We start from the raw sequence: 19,899 nt of genomic DNA on the forward strand, positions 1-19,899 counted from the left end.
ATATCATGTGACACAAAAAAAAAATCGACGTTTATCTGTGTTTTTTGATATTTGGTTTTAAATTGAGTAATATATAGTACTAAAATTTGAATTATAATCTACAGTTTGATATCAAAGTTAGACATAAATTCATGAAATAGTACTTCAATAGAATTTTTAATGTGAGTCAAACGAGATGACATGACCTTTCACCAATCTCTAAAGGGTTAATATACAATACTTACAAGAAACAAATTGTAACCACTTTAAAACTTTCATAACCTACACTTTGTTACAATAAATTTCAATGCATTAAGTAAAAAGATCACTAACACACAAAGGTTAATACATTTTTAGATTTTATGTGAATAAATGAAGATTTATATTGTTACGTCTCCGTTCGTTAGTTAATTTTCCGTAAAAATTTCTTCCGAAGAAACTTTGGCGATACAAGTCCTTTCTTAAATAAAATTGGTTTATTCTTTCTGAATACAACTTCGCAATACACTTAATTTCCACAGCCACGCTATAATTCGCAACGAACGACTCACGCGCTTGACTCAACTGTTCCTATCTATCTCCATCTGCTATTCAATTACACATTACATTGTTCCCGTCACTTCTTACCGGTCTTATATATATAAGAATACCGCATATCTAGTAACCTCTCGAGGCTTCAGGAAGGGACGCAAACGTTCGAGAATATGACGTGCTACTAGCGTCACGTGACCCCCCGCTGTTATAACAATATATTCCAAAATTAGACTTGATGGCGACCTGTACGACAAGTTACAAAAGAAACAAAATACATCTTTAATGTATTTATGAACACTGAACATTTTCCTTGAAAGGAAAGATACAAAGACAGAAATACTTATGTTTCAAGTAAATTATCACTTACATCATCATCACTACCAGGCAAGACCATACCATAATTGATTGAGCCTGGTTGAATGGCGTCAATAAGATCAATGACGGGTATAGCATTAGAAATTGCAGAGTCCTGAAAGCTCCTGATACTAGTGGATTTACCAGCATCTTGTAACTATAAAATTAAAACAAATAACCACATTTTACAGAATGTCTGGGTTTCAATTACACTTATCCAAAACACAACTAAGCTGTAATCGATAATGAAATGATTACTTCAATTAGAAATTAAAAACAAAAGGTTTATAGTCACCTTGATAACAACAGTGAAGATACTACTGTACCACTTGGTGTTTATTATCCATCTTGATCAAACATTGGTTAAAAAACATATTAAGGCTTGAGTGATAATATATATTTCTGTGTGAACATTGTGTTACATCCTGATCCTTCAGGTACTGTTATGTAAAAATTCTGTTTTAAAACTTAAGAGTATAAGGGGTGAATTGAAAGTGTTTATCAATGTCTTTTTATTTCACTCCTCATTAAGATTAAAATGGAATTACTCCAAGCTTGGAGAGTATTTAAAAATTAGCTATTTTACACATACACAATGGTTTACCATCTACATAAAAATTTTAGTATTGCAAATCTTTAATATGGAAAGTATAAAAAAATTTCCTCATTGAGAAATTAATAATATATGTACTTTAATTTATTAGCAAATCAGATAAAAACAAAGTGGAGAAACTAATTCAAATAGTGGAATAGAACAATGAAGCAACATACTTGTATGGTTAAAGGTGCTTACAAAGAAATTACTTTTACCTTCATGTTTACCCACTCCACAATCTGAGTTTCCACAATTGGATTGCCTGTCCCAGCCAGCTGAGTCAGTATACTCAAAGTATAGGCCCTCATTAACTGCCACACAAGAGCTGGAAGGAAGGAAAGAATAACTTATTTTGGTCAAATTTGAATTATGCATAAAAAAATAAATTAGAAACATAAAATAATTTAATCATAGTCTTACACCATTTTATTTTTGCTGTGATCGTAAGGCACAAAACAAATTTTACATAGAATAGCATGGACAGTAAAGTGTTTTACCATCATTGGTATAGGTGGCTATTATTTGTTACTACCTTCATTTCCTAAATACTAAAAGTTTATGCAATGACTACAAAGCTAAGACACTACATTTGATCCGAGGTTTGACGAATTCTGATAAGGTTTTAAAGCATATTGAAAACAATATAATCCCAAAACTGAAATGTATCAAACAGTTTGCTAACTACTAGCCTATGTTAAAGTTGTTGCTATCTTAATTTTAGTATCATAAAAACATCATGATTTTACAAAAGTAACCTCAGTCAATTATAAAATTAACAAAAGCAAACAGAGAAGAAAAAAAATGCTAAAACATATCACACTAATTCTTTAAAAAAAAAAGAATAAAATGTATTTGATGCATTATTTATATACATTACATGATCCAAAGTCTAAATAAACATTCAAATTAACAGACAAAAAGTAGTTAGATAATTATTACATCTTCCCAGAGTATACACAATAGTGGCAAAACATAAGTATTGGAATAATAATATTCAGAACAACAGAAAGAGCACCTACCAAGTGTTAGGGTTGGGTTTCCTTCAGAAATATCATTTCCATCAATCCCAACAAGGGAAAACTTAAGCTGTTTACCAAGATTAACAGCATAGTTACAATTTTCAAGTTTCTCCATGAATGCTTTCAATTTACTGAACATCCTGTGCACTTTATTCCAACTTACTACACCAGGTTTAATGATGTCAAACAACTAAAAAGTACAAAACATTACAAAATTTGAGCAATTATTTTTAAACTTTTTCAATCAAGATAAGATCAGAAATGTTGAAAGCGTATATATAGTAGCATAAGGATACTGCTGTTGCTCTAGCATTGTAAATGATAATACAATGATTGAATATCAATAACTTCAACTATACTCACAAGATATATAAAATGATCATTAACAAACCAAATGTGTTTCTCTTGAGTCGTTAGACTTGTTTAAATCAGTTTAAGGAATATATTTGCAACTGCTATACAAACAAGTTCTAAAAGAACTTCTCTCTCTCTGTTCTGTGTGTGTGTGTGTGTGTGGAAAGAGAGAGAGAACACTGCATACAAAAGAAGTAAAGAACAATAAGTCTGTTCTTAAAAGCAAAATATCATGAAAAACTAACAAATGTGTGAAAGTTCTATATAGACCTTTATTTTTAAAAAAGTTAAGTTTCATAATTGTGTGTTATTGTTTCTTCCGGAAACATGCAAAATGTGAGTTTTTATTGATCCAAAACTCTTAGTTTTTTAAAAATATCTACTAAAAAAAGATACTGATGGCTAGCTTTTGTTTACATATTACTTTGCTATCAACATATATATTTATTGTATACACACCTCTCCATGTATGGAATAGATGAATTCTTGAAGACTTGTCCATATCGCAAAACCCATATACTCCCATTACATAATTAGATGTGTCAGATATAAATAAAAGACTTTAATTTAGGTAGTATTATTAATTTATTTATTTTGTGTTTATAATTCATTGATGTTGAGGCTATGGAAATTTCTAAAGGCCCAAGTGATAGACATATAAATAGCTGCATCCAGACGAGCAGAAACAGAGTAAAAGTAAAGTCACGTGAAAGAGAAGTTCGGTCACAGAAAAGTTAGAAAACAAAGTTAACAGTCATGAGACTGAATGGCCTAACAGCTGATATGTTATAGTGAGATTAGCAGTTTGAAAGTGATAAAAGGAATAACTTGTCTTGTTCAAGGGTGTTCTAAACTAACTGAAGCTGCCTGTGTGGACTTTGACGGAAAGCAGACGATTATTGGAAGTTCAGGATACAAGTCACACGACAGCATAAGTGAATTATACAGATACTATTGCAATGAAAATAGAGAAAAATTGTCAACTGAATTGGCCTAAGTGGACTTTTGACACGAAGAGAACTATATAGTGTTTAATATATGTGTGTGGAGTGCATGATGTTCATTTATTTTCGAATTTATTGCCAACAAGTCGCAGACACCTACTGTAGAAGAATCCTTAAGCCCAACACACCCATATATTTACAATGCTATATATATATATATATATACTACTACTACTACTAAAAATAGTTTCTGACAATATGTTCTTACAGAAAAACAATTTCAGCCCCAAGACATAATAAAAAACACTTAAGAATGTAGGAAATCTGTTTTAAACACATTTAATATAAATTCAATAATGTTATGACAAAATACTATATACTAAAAATAAGGTGTAGAAATAAAATAAAAATTATACAATATTTTCAACAGTTACCAAAGATTGTGGTTACCAATGCATGAGGTGGTTTTGCAGAAAGATGGAGTTACTAGGAGGGATAGGCAGTACATTTACAAACAGTAACCATGGAGGCATTAATAAGATTAAAAACCTCATCACGTGAAGTAACAATAACAATAAAAGTTTATAGCAAAAACCTGTCACTATGAATTACATGGGTTCATCTGTTAGTAAAATTTAAATTTACAAGTTAGAGATTCAAAATTATCTAAAAATTAATTTTAGCCTTGGCTATAATGAAATGTTGTTAGTTGCTGGCCAAAATGGCTGGCAGTAACTATTTCAGTTAATGAAATACTGCGAGTGACTGTGTCACTATAAAAATACCCACTAACAACACGTGCAGCCAGCATGTTAGTGAAGGGCCAAAATCCCATTAGAGCATGGAAAGTAAAGCAAACAGAGGCCATAGTGCTCAAGGTCAGATGGAGAATTCTTCAAATGGAAGAAAGCTGGTTCCTCTTCAAGATGTTTCTGGTCTGAATCCAATGGTAAGGTCACAGACCGATAAAGGAACTTGCAAGTCTACTATACATATTTGTACTTACAATGTAAGAACTTTAACATACAATGATGACCTTGAAAAATTACTTGAAGGCAACATGGCAATGTTGTGGAATATATAAATAAATAATTATAATGGATTAAAATATCCCCATTACTTTGAAGAAAACGATCATGGATCAGTGTGTACTACCAACTTTAACATATGGTTGCCAAACATGGGCACTAACAAAATAGATAAGGAAAAGATAGAAACCACACAAAGGCCTATGTAAAGAAAAATACTTCATATTCTGATAATAGGTGGCATTAAGAACAATGGAATAGCAACCTAGGACAGGGAAAAGATCTAAGGGAAGGCAATAGAGAAGATGAAGGGATGATATAGTAGCAGAATCAGGAATCAGATGGACACAGTATGCTAACAATAGGAAATACTGGACTGGTCTGATGGAGAGCTACATCCAGGGAGGGATGACTGTAGATAGATAGATAGATAATGAAATGGTTCCCTAATTTACAAGTTCAGTATAGTAAGAGAATGCTGTTTAAAGTATATAAATCTTTTTTTTATCAGACTTATTTAGAAATATAGCAATAAAATAAAGATTTGTACAAGTTGAATAATTTTTTTTTTATCTATACTTTACCTATGGTGGTGAAGAGATTTTTTAACATATACTTTACCTGTGGTGGAACAAACAAATTGTGAAATAATCTAAAAACATCACTCTGATGCAAATGAAATCACTAACATACCTGAAATATAACTAGCCCATCAGCTAAGTCACTGTAGAGCCAGTTCACGTGTGGGTTGACACCCATGCTATTCATCCAGTTGCGATATGCTGAAAGAGAAAAAATAATTAACTAAAAATGTATAAACTTAACTGTCAGCTATGAAGTTACAAAGTACATGTCCTTTGATTTTTTTTAAACAAAAAAAATGTGAAAAATTGTTTAGAGATAACATATTCAAGATTTAAAAACAAAAAGTCAGTCATGAGTTACATGATGATTATAAATAAAATAATAAAGTTACTTTATATATATTGTGTTCAGATTCATAAGCAAAGGGACAGTAATTTTCAAATAAATAAATCACATGAAACTTTAGATGCGACAATTCTGCTTTGCTGTTGGGTAATTTCACTAAGCAAAGCTCAACTGTCACGTTTTTATAGAGCTGCAATATTTTTACAGCAGGTGTCCGACTTCTTGATGATGAATTTCAACAATAATATATTTAAAATAAGTCAAATGTATGTACACGAATTTGTTACACTATTGGTTATCACAGTTGTATCCATAGCTTTAAATAATTGTCTGTTTTTGTCAAAGTCCAAACAGGCTGGACAAGACAAATTATTTCGTCTGTCTTCTGTTATCATAATACCATCAGTAATAAATTCACATCAGAAATCACCCGTTATGTCTAAACTGATGATCTTTCTGTCTAACTTTACTTTCTGTATCTGCACATACTTATAACACGCAACAGAAAAAATATAGTAACAATAAGCTAGTAACAATAATACTAAGCATAATGAGAAAAATTTAGAAGTTTCAAGTAAGATGACGTCAACAATATTACAAAAGCTTAGTACAGCAATTAAACTACATACACAATGTACAACTTACACAGTTATATGAAATTGTCATAATTATTGCTTTTAAAATAATTAACTTTTAATACTCTTATTATGAAACTAAATCATCATTAAATAACTAAATAATAACTCAACTAAACAGTCTTGTATATCCAACACCAACCCTGTTAGAATTCCAGGGTTAAGGGCCAAAAACAGTGCTAACAGTGAGGGTACCCAACTGATGAACTTGGGCAGAGTGGTCATAAAAGCTTCGTGGTTTGCCCGTAATTTATAAGATTATTTATTATTAATTGTAATTATTATTGAAAAATTTTAATAACTCTTCTGGTAGCAGTTAATACATAATATCATCATGTTGTACCAGCTTCTTTATACATATATATTTGTATAAATTAAAACTGAAGAATGGGATACATTTCTTGCTGCAAACCAAAATTTGGCAGTAGTTTTGAAAGTGCTATGATATCCATACTTACCTGTATGTTGAATATACTGATATATTCAAGGCTTACAAGTCTTTATCTAAAAGTAATTATAAAAAGTCTTAGAAGAGGATTACTTTTTTCTTCCCTAGTTTCTTCCAAATTCTCCAATTCTAAAGGCAATTCTGGTTTGTCGAGTGCTGGATGATTGTTAAACAAGTTAGCAACAAAGGCCACATTTAATTTGTAAACACCTTCAACAACATCATTGGGAGAGAGAAAACTACGACAACCTATCTTATCAGCTTGCTGCAGCATGATTTCTGCCCGGCTCACCAGATTTGGTTCCTAAAAAAAAAGAAAATAAAATAAAATTTAAGGAAAAAAAACCAATAAAAAACAGGTTTTCCAAGACACTGATTGAAGAAAAAGTAGAATTTAATAATTCAACCATCCGATCCTAAAATTCTGCTTACCCCTAATGTATTTAAAGAAATCCTTACTTTTAATTTTTACATCTTTGTTTTTTTCTTATTTCCCATTTGACCAACTCTTTTCTTCTATAATCCTCCAAGTCTCTGATCATTGTAATGAATTTAAACTTTTATATTTTTAATTTTATTCTTTATACCTATTGTGAGCCAAACTGTTTTTTTTACTTGCAGCCACCTTTTTTTTCTGTAAGAAACATGCCTATTCTGAATATTTAAGGTTATTCTTAAACTGTCTCCACATTTGATCAGTTGCCCAATTCATAGCAGATAATTCTTGTTTCATCTCTTTAAAATTTGCTTTTTTGAAATCTAGAACCAAAATCTCACTATTCCTGATCTCCATATGCAACAAAACATCAAACCTAATAGTGCAATGATCACTTGCACCCAAATGTTTCCCCATCTCCACCCTATGAACTATTTCTTTATTAGAAGTTAACAATAAATCTAAAATAGAATTGTTCCTAGTGGGTACCTTAACCCTTTCGATGCTATAATCAAGGCTTATCTCACAGTGTCACAAAAACTTTACCTCATAGTGTGACAATTGATATATTCACACGTCCTTGAAATTCCCGCCTTAGGCATCATGAGCAAAAGCACAACTAGTGGATTTTGATATTGAAAAAGTGACAAAAAAAAAAAGTCAATTTCTAAATTTCATTTATAGTAGATCGTTGACACTTCGAAAACCCACCTGAAATTTAATTATACACTCAAAGCATTACTCAATTGGTGAGAAACCATCCTGAACAGGTTCTCAAATAATTATAACCTTGTTACCAGTTGAATTTATCTCACTAATTAATTTCTAATTAATTAAGTTTATAATTATAATTATTAATTATTCTAATTAATTTCACCAGTTTCATCTGGTGGTCTGTAATAAATTCCAACTAAATGCCTTCTCTTATAACCACTAACAGAAACCTAAACAGATTCAACCTCATTGCTGTTAGTTTTGATATCCTAAACACAAACAGGTTGTAACTTACATTTTAGTACTCTATACCTTTCAACAACCTATATATAACACTGTAAATATTCCTCTCATCAACATTATCTGCATTTAGCAATTGTCATTATATCAGAATCCTCTGTTCCAACCAGCAATCTAAGGTCATTTATTTTATTTCTGATACTTCTAGCATTACAATAATAACTTTAACCTACCATTAAAACTACCTTTGTACAATGTTTCTACACTACATACCTCTCTACAGCTTATTTTTTTCTTCATTATCCTAGCCCTCTCCACGATCTAATCCTAGTTTATAAGTTGCCCTTACAGTTGAGTTAATAGCCATTGCAAACAAGTCAGCCCTCCACACCCTATTTACATATAAATTAACCATTCCAAAGAGCTCCTTCTTCCCACTGAAATGTTCCTACAAATCCATCTTGCTGATCCATGCATATAAACCTAAGCCTAGCATTCAGCCCCAGTGACATACTTATAATTTCATCCCCACACCTTGGCAGTATCCCACAGAGAATTAAGTTCCGGCCCTTTTATTTGAATCCTTTTATAATGCCTCGTACTAAGCAATAAGCTTCTCTAACCTACCATTCCCTACATCATTAGCCCATATGTGCACTACAAAGACTGCATCACTACTAGCACCCTTTACTAAATCACTTGCTCTGTCTGTTATATCCTCTGTTACTGGATGGCATAATCTAATTCTTTTCTCCCTATTTACCCCCACATACTATGCTGTACTAAAGAATCTCCTATAACAATAACCTCATGTATTTAATCCGTATCCCTCTCTTTCCCTTCCTTCCTCTAGTTCATCATTTGGACAAGCTAAAGGCTGAAATATGTCACTGCACATTATAGTTATTGTATCCAACGTTCCCCTCATATTTTTTCAATCCTTGTGCGAAATGAATTTTTTCCATGTGCACCAGTATGGGTTAGACCAAACCAACTGAATCATTAGACAACCTTGCAATGCTACCAGTTGGTTATTTAGGCAAAGGTAATTTGGATGGGTGTTGTGCAGCAATGCAACTTAGAGGGAACACTGATTATATCATTTCGATGCAAAGCTCAATTTGCTCTCTAAATCCTGCTGCCATTTCCTGCTGCTTATCCTATTTAGAACAGCCTTCAGTTTCTACTTTAACCTACAAACTCTACTTCACAAATAAAAACCTCACTACTTGCACCTGTTGCACCTTAGATTGTTAACACTTACACTACTCTTAACCATTGTATCCTGAGAATAAATAATCACTACCAAATCCAAGTAGCATACTGACAACTCTTAAGCCAAGTATATTACACTATGTTATCACTACCTATCTTCACTCTTAAGCCTAACGTGAAGAGTTAGATATATTACACTGTTATCACTATACCTTATATTCTCGCTAAAGTAATTAAATTTATCTTCAAAATGAAGTGACAAATAACTGGTCTTTAGATTACACTTACATAATAAAATCTATTCATCCTGTTTTATAACTTACCAATAACTGAATAAGCTTAAGTTACAGCTAAAAGTGTGTTACACTTGCTCAGCCAAACTGTAGATTAGACTGTAGATAAATGTAACAAAATCCTCTGTTAATCAGTGCTTGTACCATTATGTACCAATGTCAGTACTGTAGTTATTATATTCAATATGTTGAGTTACATATAACTAAATGCTAATTTAAACAATTCACTATTGTACTAAATTCTCAGCTGCTATCAAAATGGGAACGATTAAATTACTATTCCTATTAAGTTAAATAAATTCTCTTTACATAGCTAATTCTAGTGAAAACAATTTCAATCTAATATTTAATAGTTTTACCATCTAACCCAGTGCTAATGGTAGTAGTTACTTATAATAATAATAATAATAAAGCCCCACAATCTAGTATTAAGCCTAATATTGTAACTTTACTTATCTTTACCTCTTGTAATAAAACCTAAAAGTTTACAGATTACAACTAAACTAACTAAAATATCAACTCTAGACTTTCAAAATATCTTCTCCAGAACAACAGTATAACCTACAACTACAAATATTTCTTTGTCACACAGTTCAAATTTTCCCTCCATTATTCTCCGCAGCTCCTTCTGTTAACCAACAGGCCACATTTTTACCTCAATGCCACAAAAACATTTTCATGTGTAAGTAAAGTTGTCAGAACATTAACCAAAACTTACTTGAAGAGCTTCCATTGTAACTCCAGCTTCATAAGGAGATATTTGGTATAAAAGATGTGTATAGATCTCCGAATCCTGATAAGAGAAATAAATTCAGATGCAACAGAAACAATTTTTTTTTCTTTAGGAAAAATGTACTAGTATTGATTTTGTCACAATGCAAGATTAGAAAAACCAGAAAGGACATTTTACACTAACATAAAATTTCACATACAGAAAAGTGATTTAATTAACACCTTCCAGAAGTCTTGAAGTAGATGAAACTTTCAACAGAATAATTTGGATATTTTCAGAATGAGAAGTTTTAATAGATCACTACTATTAATATTAAGTTGTTAATGGTTCTAATTACAATATTTTTGTGTTGTGCAGAGTTAAGGTGCTGTCAGTGGACCTAACTGAAAAAACTCGAAGACAAATATGAGAGGGATTAAAGTGTCTGGTAAAATCCAACCTAATAACTAAAAAAAAAAAAAAATTAAAATCCAGCACTTCAAACAAAGGATTATACTACTTTACATTGCTTTTTTTTTAAATATACTAATTATTACCAAAATATTTCTGCAAAGCTTTGTACACCTCATGATGGTAATTTTCAACCTCAGATTAATAATTTTTTTTTCTTCCACTTTGTAATAACTTGAAGTGATATCACAATAAAGTTTACTGTATCGTGTACTTAAAATTGATCATCTGAATCATCATTAATAAATAAAGGGGATACGATGTTCTAAACTGATCGCACCTACCTTCACATCGGATGTAAAATTTGTAAGCCTTCTATTTACACCTGCCCTCTCTAGATGATAGTTCACCCATCGGATGAGAATATTTTCTGGCGACAGCTTGAGAAGGTCAGCCATTTCCTCACCAGGGAAGAGTAATTGTACTAGTCCAGGGCAATGCTCTAGAGTAATCTGATTAAATAGACCAATCTGAAAAATAAAAGCAGGACAAAAAATCAGTTCCTAATGTTTTCCCACAATTTTCAGTTTTCTAGCAAAGACCTGGAAAAGTTATTTTGTCAGGGTAAAACAAGTCGATTTTCTTAATACTAAAATCAGTACAAAATTTTAAATTTCATGACATACCTGACAAACTAATTAGTCTTGTAAAGCTTAAGTATCATCAAAAGTCATTTAGATATAATTGAGCTGCTTACAAGAAACAAATAGTACATTACATTATTTGTACTATTATCAGAAATAATTTATGAATCTCCATTAAAACAAGTCTCCAATATATTTACACACTACATTAGTTTCCTAAAAAAAATATAAAAAATATATATTGAAAGAGTTCTTACTGCTACAAAGGATATATATTCAGTTTCTAACACTACATGTTATGTCACTAATTAATGTTTATCCCCTACCCCCCGGCATATTAAATATGTAAATATAGAACGCCAAATATTTTAGCTAGGTTACAATTACCTTAAAACATTTTAATGGCTTGAATACAAAAAACTAGAAGAGAAGCACAAATATTTTTTTAATAAGCCAAATATACTGAATATAATAACTATTTTTATTCTTGCAATTAACAGCATGCAGTTAATTTGTGTCAAATACATTTATACATGGTTAAAATAGTGTCACATTTTATTCTTGTATAAGTAAATTGATGAAGTGCTAACACTATAATAAACAGATATCAGCTCCTGTATTCTGTTACATAAAAGATTAAGTCAATTGTCACATTCCTAAACCCACCCATTTTCTGTGAAGTTGGATGATTAAGATTAGATAACTTCCTGCCATTTACATTCAAAAAGTTCATAATTAAATCAAACAATATCTACACATTCCAATTGGAAAAAAAATTTACAAATACTTCACTGATATTTTATAATCAGCTTACCCGAATTATCTGCCACAAGAGTCCCAACACCAGGTGGGGTTTGCCTTTAGCAAGGTCATGAGCATCAATATTGATGATGTTACACCCAATGGCTTGGGCAGAGTTCAGAGCCAAGGTCAGGTTCTCATGTTTTGTGTAAACAGTGAGGTTCTTTTTATTTATGGCTCTTTCATCAATTGTTTCAGGACAAGAGTGATTTATAACCTTGCTGTAAAAGTTTAAGAACTTGATAACAACTGTGTACAGAAATTTAAAAAATAATTTGTATACCAAAGTTACAAACCAAAGAAATAATTGGAAACACACACACACAAATTGTTTATTATAATATATTAACATATGTACACACCTTTATTTATAGATAGACAAGCACACAACTTTCATGAAATATTTTAAACTGTTTTTCAATGTTGACTGAATGAGGAAAAGTTAATAAGAATTCAGTTCAAGCTACTAGCAAAAAACGAACAAAAAATATGTCAAATAAAGCTACTTTAGTCAAAAAATTATTTGAAAAAAAAAGCATTAAGAACTGTCTCCTGCATGTACAAAGTAGGTGTAATAACATATACCCTATGTATTTTACTAATAGGATGGCCACGTTCTTCCCAAAATTTCTCTGACAAAACACACATGCACAGGTTAATTTTTCCTTATAATTCTGCCTAATTAAGAATACTATATTTTAAGATATGGTTAAAAAGAGAGAGAGAGACACACACAAATCACACATAAACAAGTAATGTGGTCATTTACAGATGTCAGTTTACATGTACAGTCTATTTAATACATGGTTGTTCAAACCTAAATAAATACACATATTTAACCAATATTACTTCACAGTTAAGTATTTTCTCCAACAGCAGGTCTTGAAATAGTACGAATAACTTCCACGTTGCTTATAAATGTGTGCATGTTTGTGTATAGTATTATGGTTTTAAATCGCAGACTTAGTTAACAAGATTAAATTGCATAACAGCAACCTCTCAACACATTTGATATTGCTCATGCTGTACGTGATAAGGTTAATCCGAAAATGACAGATCAAAGATAACTTATCATGGCATTACATGACTTCAAAAGAGATCTGTTTTGACAATCATCTGATTCTAAGGTGTACATGTTTTCACACAATGTTCTGATGTTCACTACTTTTCACTTAATACAGAAAAGCTAAACCAGTATTCACACAAATTTTTATGTACAGTAAATGCAAGTCTTTTACTTAAATGAACATATTGATAAACTTTTGCTATAAATAGAGTACAAGTTTGTCATTCCTGTTAAAGAAAAAAAGGGGCCACAAGAAGTAATATCCCAGCAAGTTTACAGGAAAAAAAAAGAAGGGTTTAGGCTTACCATAACAGGACACCATCTTTGACCCTGTCATATAACATTCGTCCTTCTGTGTCAATTGGCAGTAAATACTGTAGATCCAGGTCTGCCCCCAGGTTGCTACAATGTAACTCGCATTATGCAGTGTACAATCTTATACAGACATCAGTTAGAAAAACAACTAGAATACTATAACAACTTGTTACTGAGAAGTTGCACAGTTAATATTAGAATTACAAGCTGCTTAAAATTTATAACTCAGAAAATTCTCCATTGTCATATCAAATATATAGAGTAAAATAGCCATGAGAAATTTAAGATGTGGAATCTGGGCTATTTAGTTTTACATATTATTGTTAACAACATACAACATATATAAATTTTAAAAACTCTTCTCACATAATTTTAGTACAAAGTTGTTTTCTGTCATTTCGTGTTTATTAGACATATCACTAATTAAAAATCAAATTAATACTTTCACCAATCTGTTCTTTAGTAATGACAAACTACACTTACATGGACATCATGCTAAGAACACAAGAAGATGTTATATTTTAAATGTCATTTTATAGTGGGGGTCAACAGGGTTTCCAAATAGTTCATGTGATGAAAAAAATCACCTTATCAAATTCCCAAGCAAAAAACTGACCATTCAAAGTACTGGTTATGATATATTATGTGCATATATACTAATAATATGCTAAAAAAGTCACTAACATTTCCAGTATAACAGTTCAAAAATTTCTAAAACAGCATTTTTTTTTGTCTACTACCTACCTACATGATCATGTCAGTGGGGCTAACCCCTAGATGCCTCAGACTATCGCTACAAGATTTCTCCAGCTTACTTGACTGGTCTGTGGGTAACCATTTTTGATATTCCGATAAACGTATACAGAATAAGAGTTTTGAGACAGCTTGACTGGGTAACAAAAAAATATTATAAATGTATGACACTTCCAAACTTTATAATAAAAGATTTTTTAATTACCCACTCAAGCTGTCTCAAAACTTTTATTTTCTAAAAAGTTGGTTTCTCATCACCAAATATATACAATTTTTGTTTAATAAATGGTAAACATACCATGCATGTACTTAAATATCTTTTGAACCCAACAGGTGGCGCTACATATCAATGCACAGACAACAGTTTCTATAGGTAAAGTATATACTTTATACAGGTATAACATAGTATTAAAAAAATTATGAATTTTAAAATGAAGTAGGGATCCTGCTACAAAAAGTAATGAAACAAGAATTAAAACTACAATGACAAGTTTATAAAATTTAATTCCTACTTTGGTAGCTTTATACATTTATTTGTAGGCCAAAGTAAGGATTACATTTTATAAATTTGTGATTGGTGTTTTAATTCATGTAAAAGTTATATCTATACTGAAAGTTTATAGATGTTTTGTCCATTTCATGGACATATAAAAACTGAACAAATAAACAGGAAAAAAAAAAATTCTAAAGGAAATTAGGAATTGTTGGTTATTCGTAGAATTGCTATAAGAAGTATCTAAAACAAAACAAATGCTGTATTATAAAGTACACAAACAAGTGATATTAGTTGGATAGATTTTAAAACTATTTTCAGTCCCTACTTTGATTGGCATTGTGATCAGTATAGCTAAGTGAAACAGTCTAAAAATTAAAAATAGTTTTAAAATCTATCCAACTAATATCACTTTACTTGTTTGTGTACTTTTTATTGTAGCATTAAATTTTGTTTTGATACTTATAGCAATTCTACAAATAAACAGCAATCCCTACTTTCCCTTAAAATTATAATTTTTATTCCTATTCAGTTATAATGTTTCTCTTCCACTTCCTCATATTCAGAATATTATCACAATGACAAAAATTTTACTGAATACACTGGTTATAATTTTTTTTTTTAGTTCTTCAATAATACTCCTCTATAGAAAATAAGTTAAAAGACTTTCTAACCTGTTTATCCAGTTAGAAAAGGCCACTTGTTCTTCATGCCGAACTGAATGTGTAGTCCCCTCACTAGAGGCCTCCGACATTCCACCAAGAGTCTGTAGATTTTCACGTTTAGAAACAGCCGTTTTGAACTGGCTTGTAACATCTTTGGACTTAAGATCTGTGTACAACTGAAAAATATCCAATCATTCTGGTCACAACAAAACACAGTGCAACGTTTACAAAATTAAAGCCTCTAATTTTAATCATGTGTATTTATGAGTTACTACCTTTATGAAACTTGCTCTTTTAAATGTACAAATAGATGTCATTGTTACCTTTTAAATGCACAGTTTTTATGATTATTAACAGAAACAAATGGACTCTTAAGATTAATTTTAAAATAATTAAAACAGCAAATTATCTGAATCTGTTAAATGAATTATTTTATCTAGTATTTTCCTCATCTTAAGCAAACCTTGAATTTGCTTAATTAATTCACAAAGCTGTGTATATCCATATAATTTCATTTATACTGCAACTAAAGACACCAAATTGAACTTCCCATCTCCTCGATAAATATTAAGACAAGTCAACTGTAACGTTTGCCTCATCTGTAATTATTCCCAAGAGTAGATTTTACAATGTTCGATCAAACCAAAATTTCAATCTTAGTTATGGAAAAAAAAATATCATAAAAAAAAAACTGCAAATTATTCAAAGACTTAGTGAACCCCTAAAGAAGTGAACACCACTATAAATATTCTGTGCTAAGGTAATTTTATGAATCGGAGCACTGTTAGATCATCATGAAAGAGTGCACAAAACTCTTACTTCAAAATACCAGTTACTTATCCATGATAATCATACTTATTTTGATGAGGTTATATCTAGATGCAATTAAGAAAAAATTTATTATTTATGATTTCAGTTCTGTAATTGCAAGATGTTCAGAAATCTCTAGAAGAATTGGCTAATATAATAATAATACACGATATTCAGCTATTAACCTGGCATATATCAAATTAAACAAAGATAACTGCTGAATTGCTAGTCTGCTGTGAAAAAACAAAAATCACCACCATATCATGCATATATGATTACCGAAATTCCAGCCTTTGAAATATCAATTGCTCTACCAGCCACTCAGTTTCTTTAACAACCTATCAATAAGACAAAAAGGCATCTCGACAGTGCTATCTTGAAATTATGCTCTCTGCCAACTGCTTTTAGTTTAACATACCTAGTCATGTAGTAACCTAGTCATGAAGTTTGGTTGAACTGAAAATTGATAAGTAACAAAATACAAATTTCTGAAAAATAAAATCTTAAAATCCTCCTTTTTCATTACTGTCCGAGTTAGATATCAAAATGTTACTTTGTATCTATATACATTGAAGTGTTTTTTTTTTACGTAAGGTGTACAAATCAATTACTAAAGACAGAAGAAATATTTCAATACACTTCAGAATAATGGTATAAATGTAATTCAACTCAATAATCTATGGGCACTTAAAAAGAAATAAGTTCAAATATTTTTAGTTTGCTTTCTTCTGGACAATTCACTTGAGACAGGATAACTGTGGATTAATTTTACTAAGGATGACGTTTCAGGCTCCATGCAGAGTCCTTCATTTGGTCTATATTTCCTGAAAAGTGTAAAGATAAGATAGCACCATAGCCCAAATGAAAGAAGAGAAAATCTGAGACACCAAAGTTCAAAACAAGAAATCTCTCTCATCAATAAGACCCCTTTCACGTTAGTTACCCTGAGAGATTCATTAAACAATTGCTATAACCTTCTCAACGACCCTCTTGGAAAAACCTTCAACCACCATCTCCCTAACTTCTGTATGTAGTTTAAGCTACAAACTCAAGAGAAATTCAGACTTTGCTTCACATATGGTAAAATCTACAAAATATCCTGACAAAAGGTAAACAACCTAGTAACCCCAAAAATTGAAAACATGCCGATACAACAAAGCTCCTACAACTAAAAACTGTGCCATAGCTGAACACTCCTACAGGTTACTCTTGTCAATGGACAAGGTATATTATTTTAAATATTTTTCAATGCTAGAAATGTAAAAAGATTAAAGAAGCTTATTGGAATAAAGACAAAAAAATTAACCAAGACCAGAGTGTAGAACCACATTTTACAGAAACTTGAAAAGATTCAACAACCTTCCCAATGACCAATCAAACTTTTTCACAGATAAAGATCTCTCTAAGAGGATGTCACTACTGTCTAATTATTTCTTCTCTTTCCATAAAACAGACCTGATGAATTACTCAGCATGGAGCCAAAAATGAAATCTTAAAATCAGGCAAAAAATGGCAGAAGTCCATAATAAAAACTGGATTCATTTGTTGAACACTACCAAAATCCATTCTAAAAAGACTATTTTTTAGTACATCCTACACTCTTAATACCAGGTAACCAAGTTCTATACTGAAAAACAGTTTACATTAAAAAAAAAAAACTTCAATATTTATCCAGTCCAATAATGAGACATGTCTGCATCATATGCAAGTACCTTTTGAAATTCTTCAAAACTTAACTGTCCCTTTTCTTTGTTGAAATTTCTTCTGCATAGTTCATCAATCATTTGTCTTACTTGCCACTGGGGGATCTTAAAACCAACAATGTCTAACGCTCTCTTTAGTTCGCTCAAGTCAAGGTAGCCATTACCATCTTTGTCGAGCTGTAACAAACCAACTTCATTAAATCATTTATAACTTATAAATATTAATTTTATTGACAACAAACATTTTACACATATCAGCAAACAAAAATACTTCCAAACTAAATGTTTTTAAAGAATTGGTTAAAATAAGCTGGAAATGTACATCATGATAATAATATATATATATATATAGAACTTAATAAATGTTTGGGTCATTTTAAAACTAGCTACTTAAAACACTTAAGATTTTTAAAAACTAACCTAAAGTAAACTTTAAATCAGTTCATTCCACCCAACATTTATAAACAAACAAAACATCAAGTACTTAAGGTTATTCAAAAACAAAAAATTATTTTTCTTTTCATCAAAACAAAAACATGTGAAATATTAGTGATGTGCATCAGAGCATGGCACAACAGGTACAGTCCCATCATCATTATTACAGTTTAATGCCATGAACAAGTGCTTGTAGTTAGCTGCTGCAGAAGATAGCTAATTTTTTTAACGTTTCTTAACATAGCTGCAAACAGAATTAAAAAACTTTATTTGTACCCAATTAAGTAGTCATGGGTGAATGCCTTCATGACGGATGGGGTACTATGGTCTAATTAATAAACTGAATAAAAAGGGTTAAGTGTGTGTGTGAAGCATTTTTTTTTGACATGTGTATCAAGGTATCATAAAAAGATACTGAATAATTTATAGAGCTTTTTATATTTTTTCTAATTTCATGTTATCAGTTCTGCCCTCAGCAGTAAAAAGTTATAACTAGTAAATGTATACATCTTGTCAAATTTAATTAGAAATATATTTCAATAATACAATACAATGTTTTTTCTTCTTAGCATTTTTTGCTAAAATAACCTTAACGTCGCTCATTTAAGAAGACATTTTCAAATATTTGAACCACTGTTAAACTTTCATATATTATTAAATATGTGATCAACTTCTGAAGGTCTTGAATGGCCAAATTCCTGACGCCATCTGGTAGCAATGATGTTGTTAGTATCAGTCCTTTTGCTTTTAGACACATGTGGAATCGATATATCAAAACAAAGAATATACAGCACGTGCAGAATAGTAGGAGCCCTTAGTCTCAGGGTCGTTTTCCTTATATGGATGTGCTGTATATATTAGATCCACAAAGTTGCGTCAGTCTTACATATCTAACTACGAACTTTCTTTTCGTGAACGTAAATTTTTACGCTGACAAGCAGTTCTAAATAAAACAGCGCTTACATATGGGATGGCTTAAAAAATGTAAAACTTACCTGTATGGCAAATACTGCACGATTTTTTTAACATACTTTTAGAAAGTCTTCTGAACGGACCGGCGGACCCTCAACTTCCAGTACGCCTACTAACTATATTCCTAAATTATGCTTTAGCCAACTGTTAAAATTTTTAGTTTGAATTTTTGTTCTGCCAACTCATGTCTTAATCAGAATATTACCTCAAAATTCTATTTGAGTATGGAATAACGCCACGTTAAATGTTTAGTTAAAAAACAACGACTAAGTTGTCTGATAAAACTTTTACTTTATCTTCTTGTAGCCACGCGTATAAATATACTGTTACGTCTCCGTTCGTTAGTTAATTTTCCGTAACTTCGTTCCGACGAAACTTTAGCGACACAAGCCCTTTCTTAA

At 31.0% G+C, this 19,899-nt stretch overlaps 1 protein-coding gene across 2 annotated transcripts in view; it reads right to left on the bottom strand.

Annotated features, from left to right (window-relative positions):
* The window catches only part of LOC106458773 (plastin-2-like), a 35,058-nt gene that overhangs the window by 2,613 nt on the left and 12,546 nt on the right, over positions 1-19,899 (bottom strand). Inside the window, exons 1-12 of one of the 2 annotated variants that reach the window (XM_022385098.1) lie at positions 19,522-19,557; positions 18,101-18,268; positions 15,588-15,754; positions 13,659-13,754; positions 12,300-12,507; positions 11,186-11,371; positions 10,437-10,511; positions 6,914-7,124; positions 5,501-5,589; positions 2,482-2,671; positions 1,678-1,787; positions 881-1,024 (exon numbers count right to left, since the gene is read on the bottom strand). In XM_022385098.1, the coding sequence (XP_022240806.1) occupies positions 881-1,024; positions 1,678-1,787; positions 2,482-2,671; positions 5,501-5,589; positions 6,914-7,124; positions 10,437-10,511; positions 11,186-11,371; positions 12,300-12,507; positions 13,659-13,754; positions 15,588-15,754; positions 18,101-18,172 (1,548 nt within the window). In that variant the 5' untranslated portion in view covers positions 18,173-18,268; positions 19,522-19,557. Of the gene's footprint in view, positions 1-880; positions 1,025-1,677; positions 1,788-2,481; positions 2,672-5,500; positions 5,590-6,913; positions 7,125-10,436; positions 10,512-11,185; positions 11,372-12,299; positions 12,508-13,658; positions 13,755-15,587; positions 15,755-18,100; positions 18,269-19,521; positions 19,558-19,899 lie in introns of those variants that run through there. The other variant, XM_013918321.2, reaches the window with a different exon arrangement.

This window comes from Limulus polyphemus, unplaced genomic scaffold (genome assembly GCF_000517525.1).
Source record: "Limulus polyphemus unplaced genomic scaffold, Limulus_polyphemus-2.1.2 Scaffold512, whole genome shotgun sequence".
In the NCBI taxonomy this organism is placed as follows: domain Eukaryota; kingdom Metazoa; phylum Arthropoda; class Merostomata; order Xiphosura; family Limulidae; genus Limulus; species Limulus polyphemus.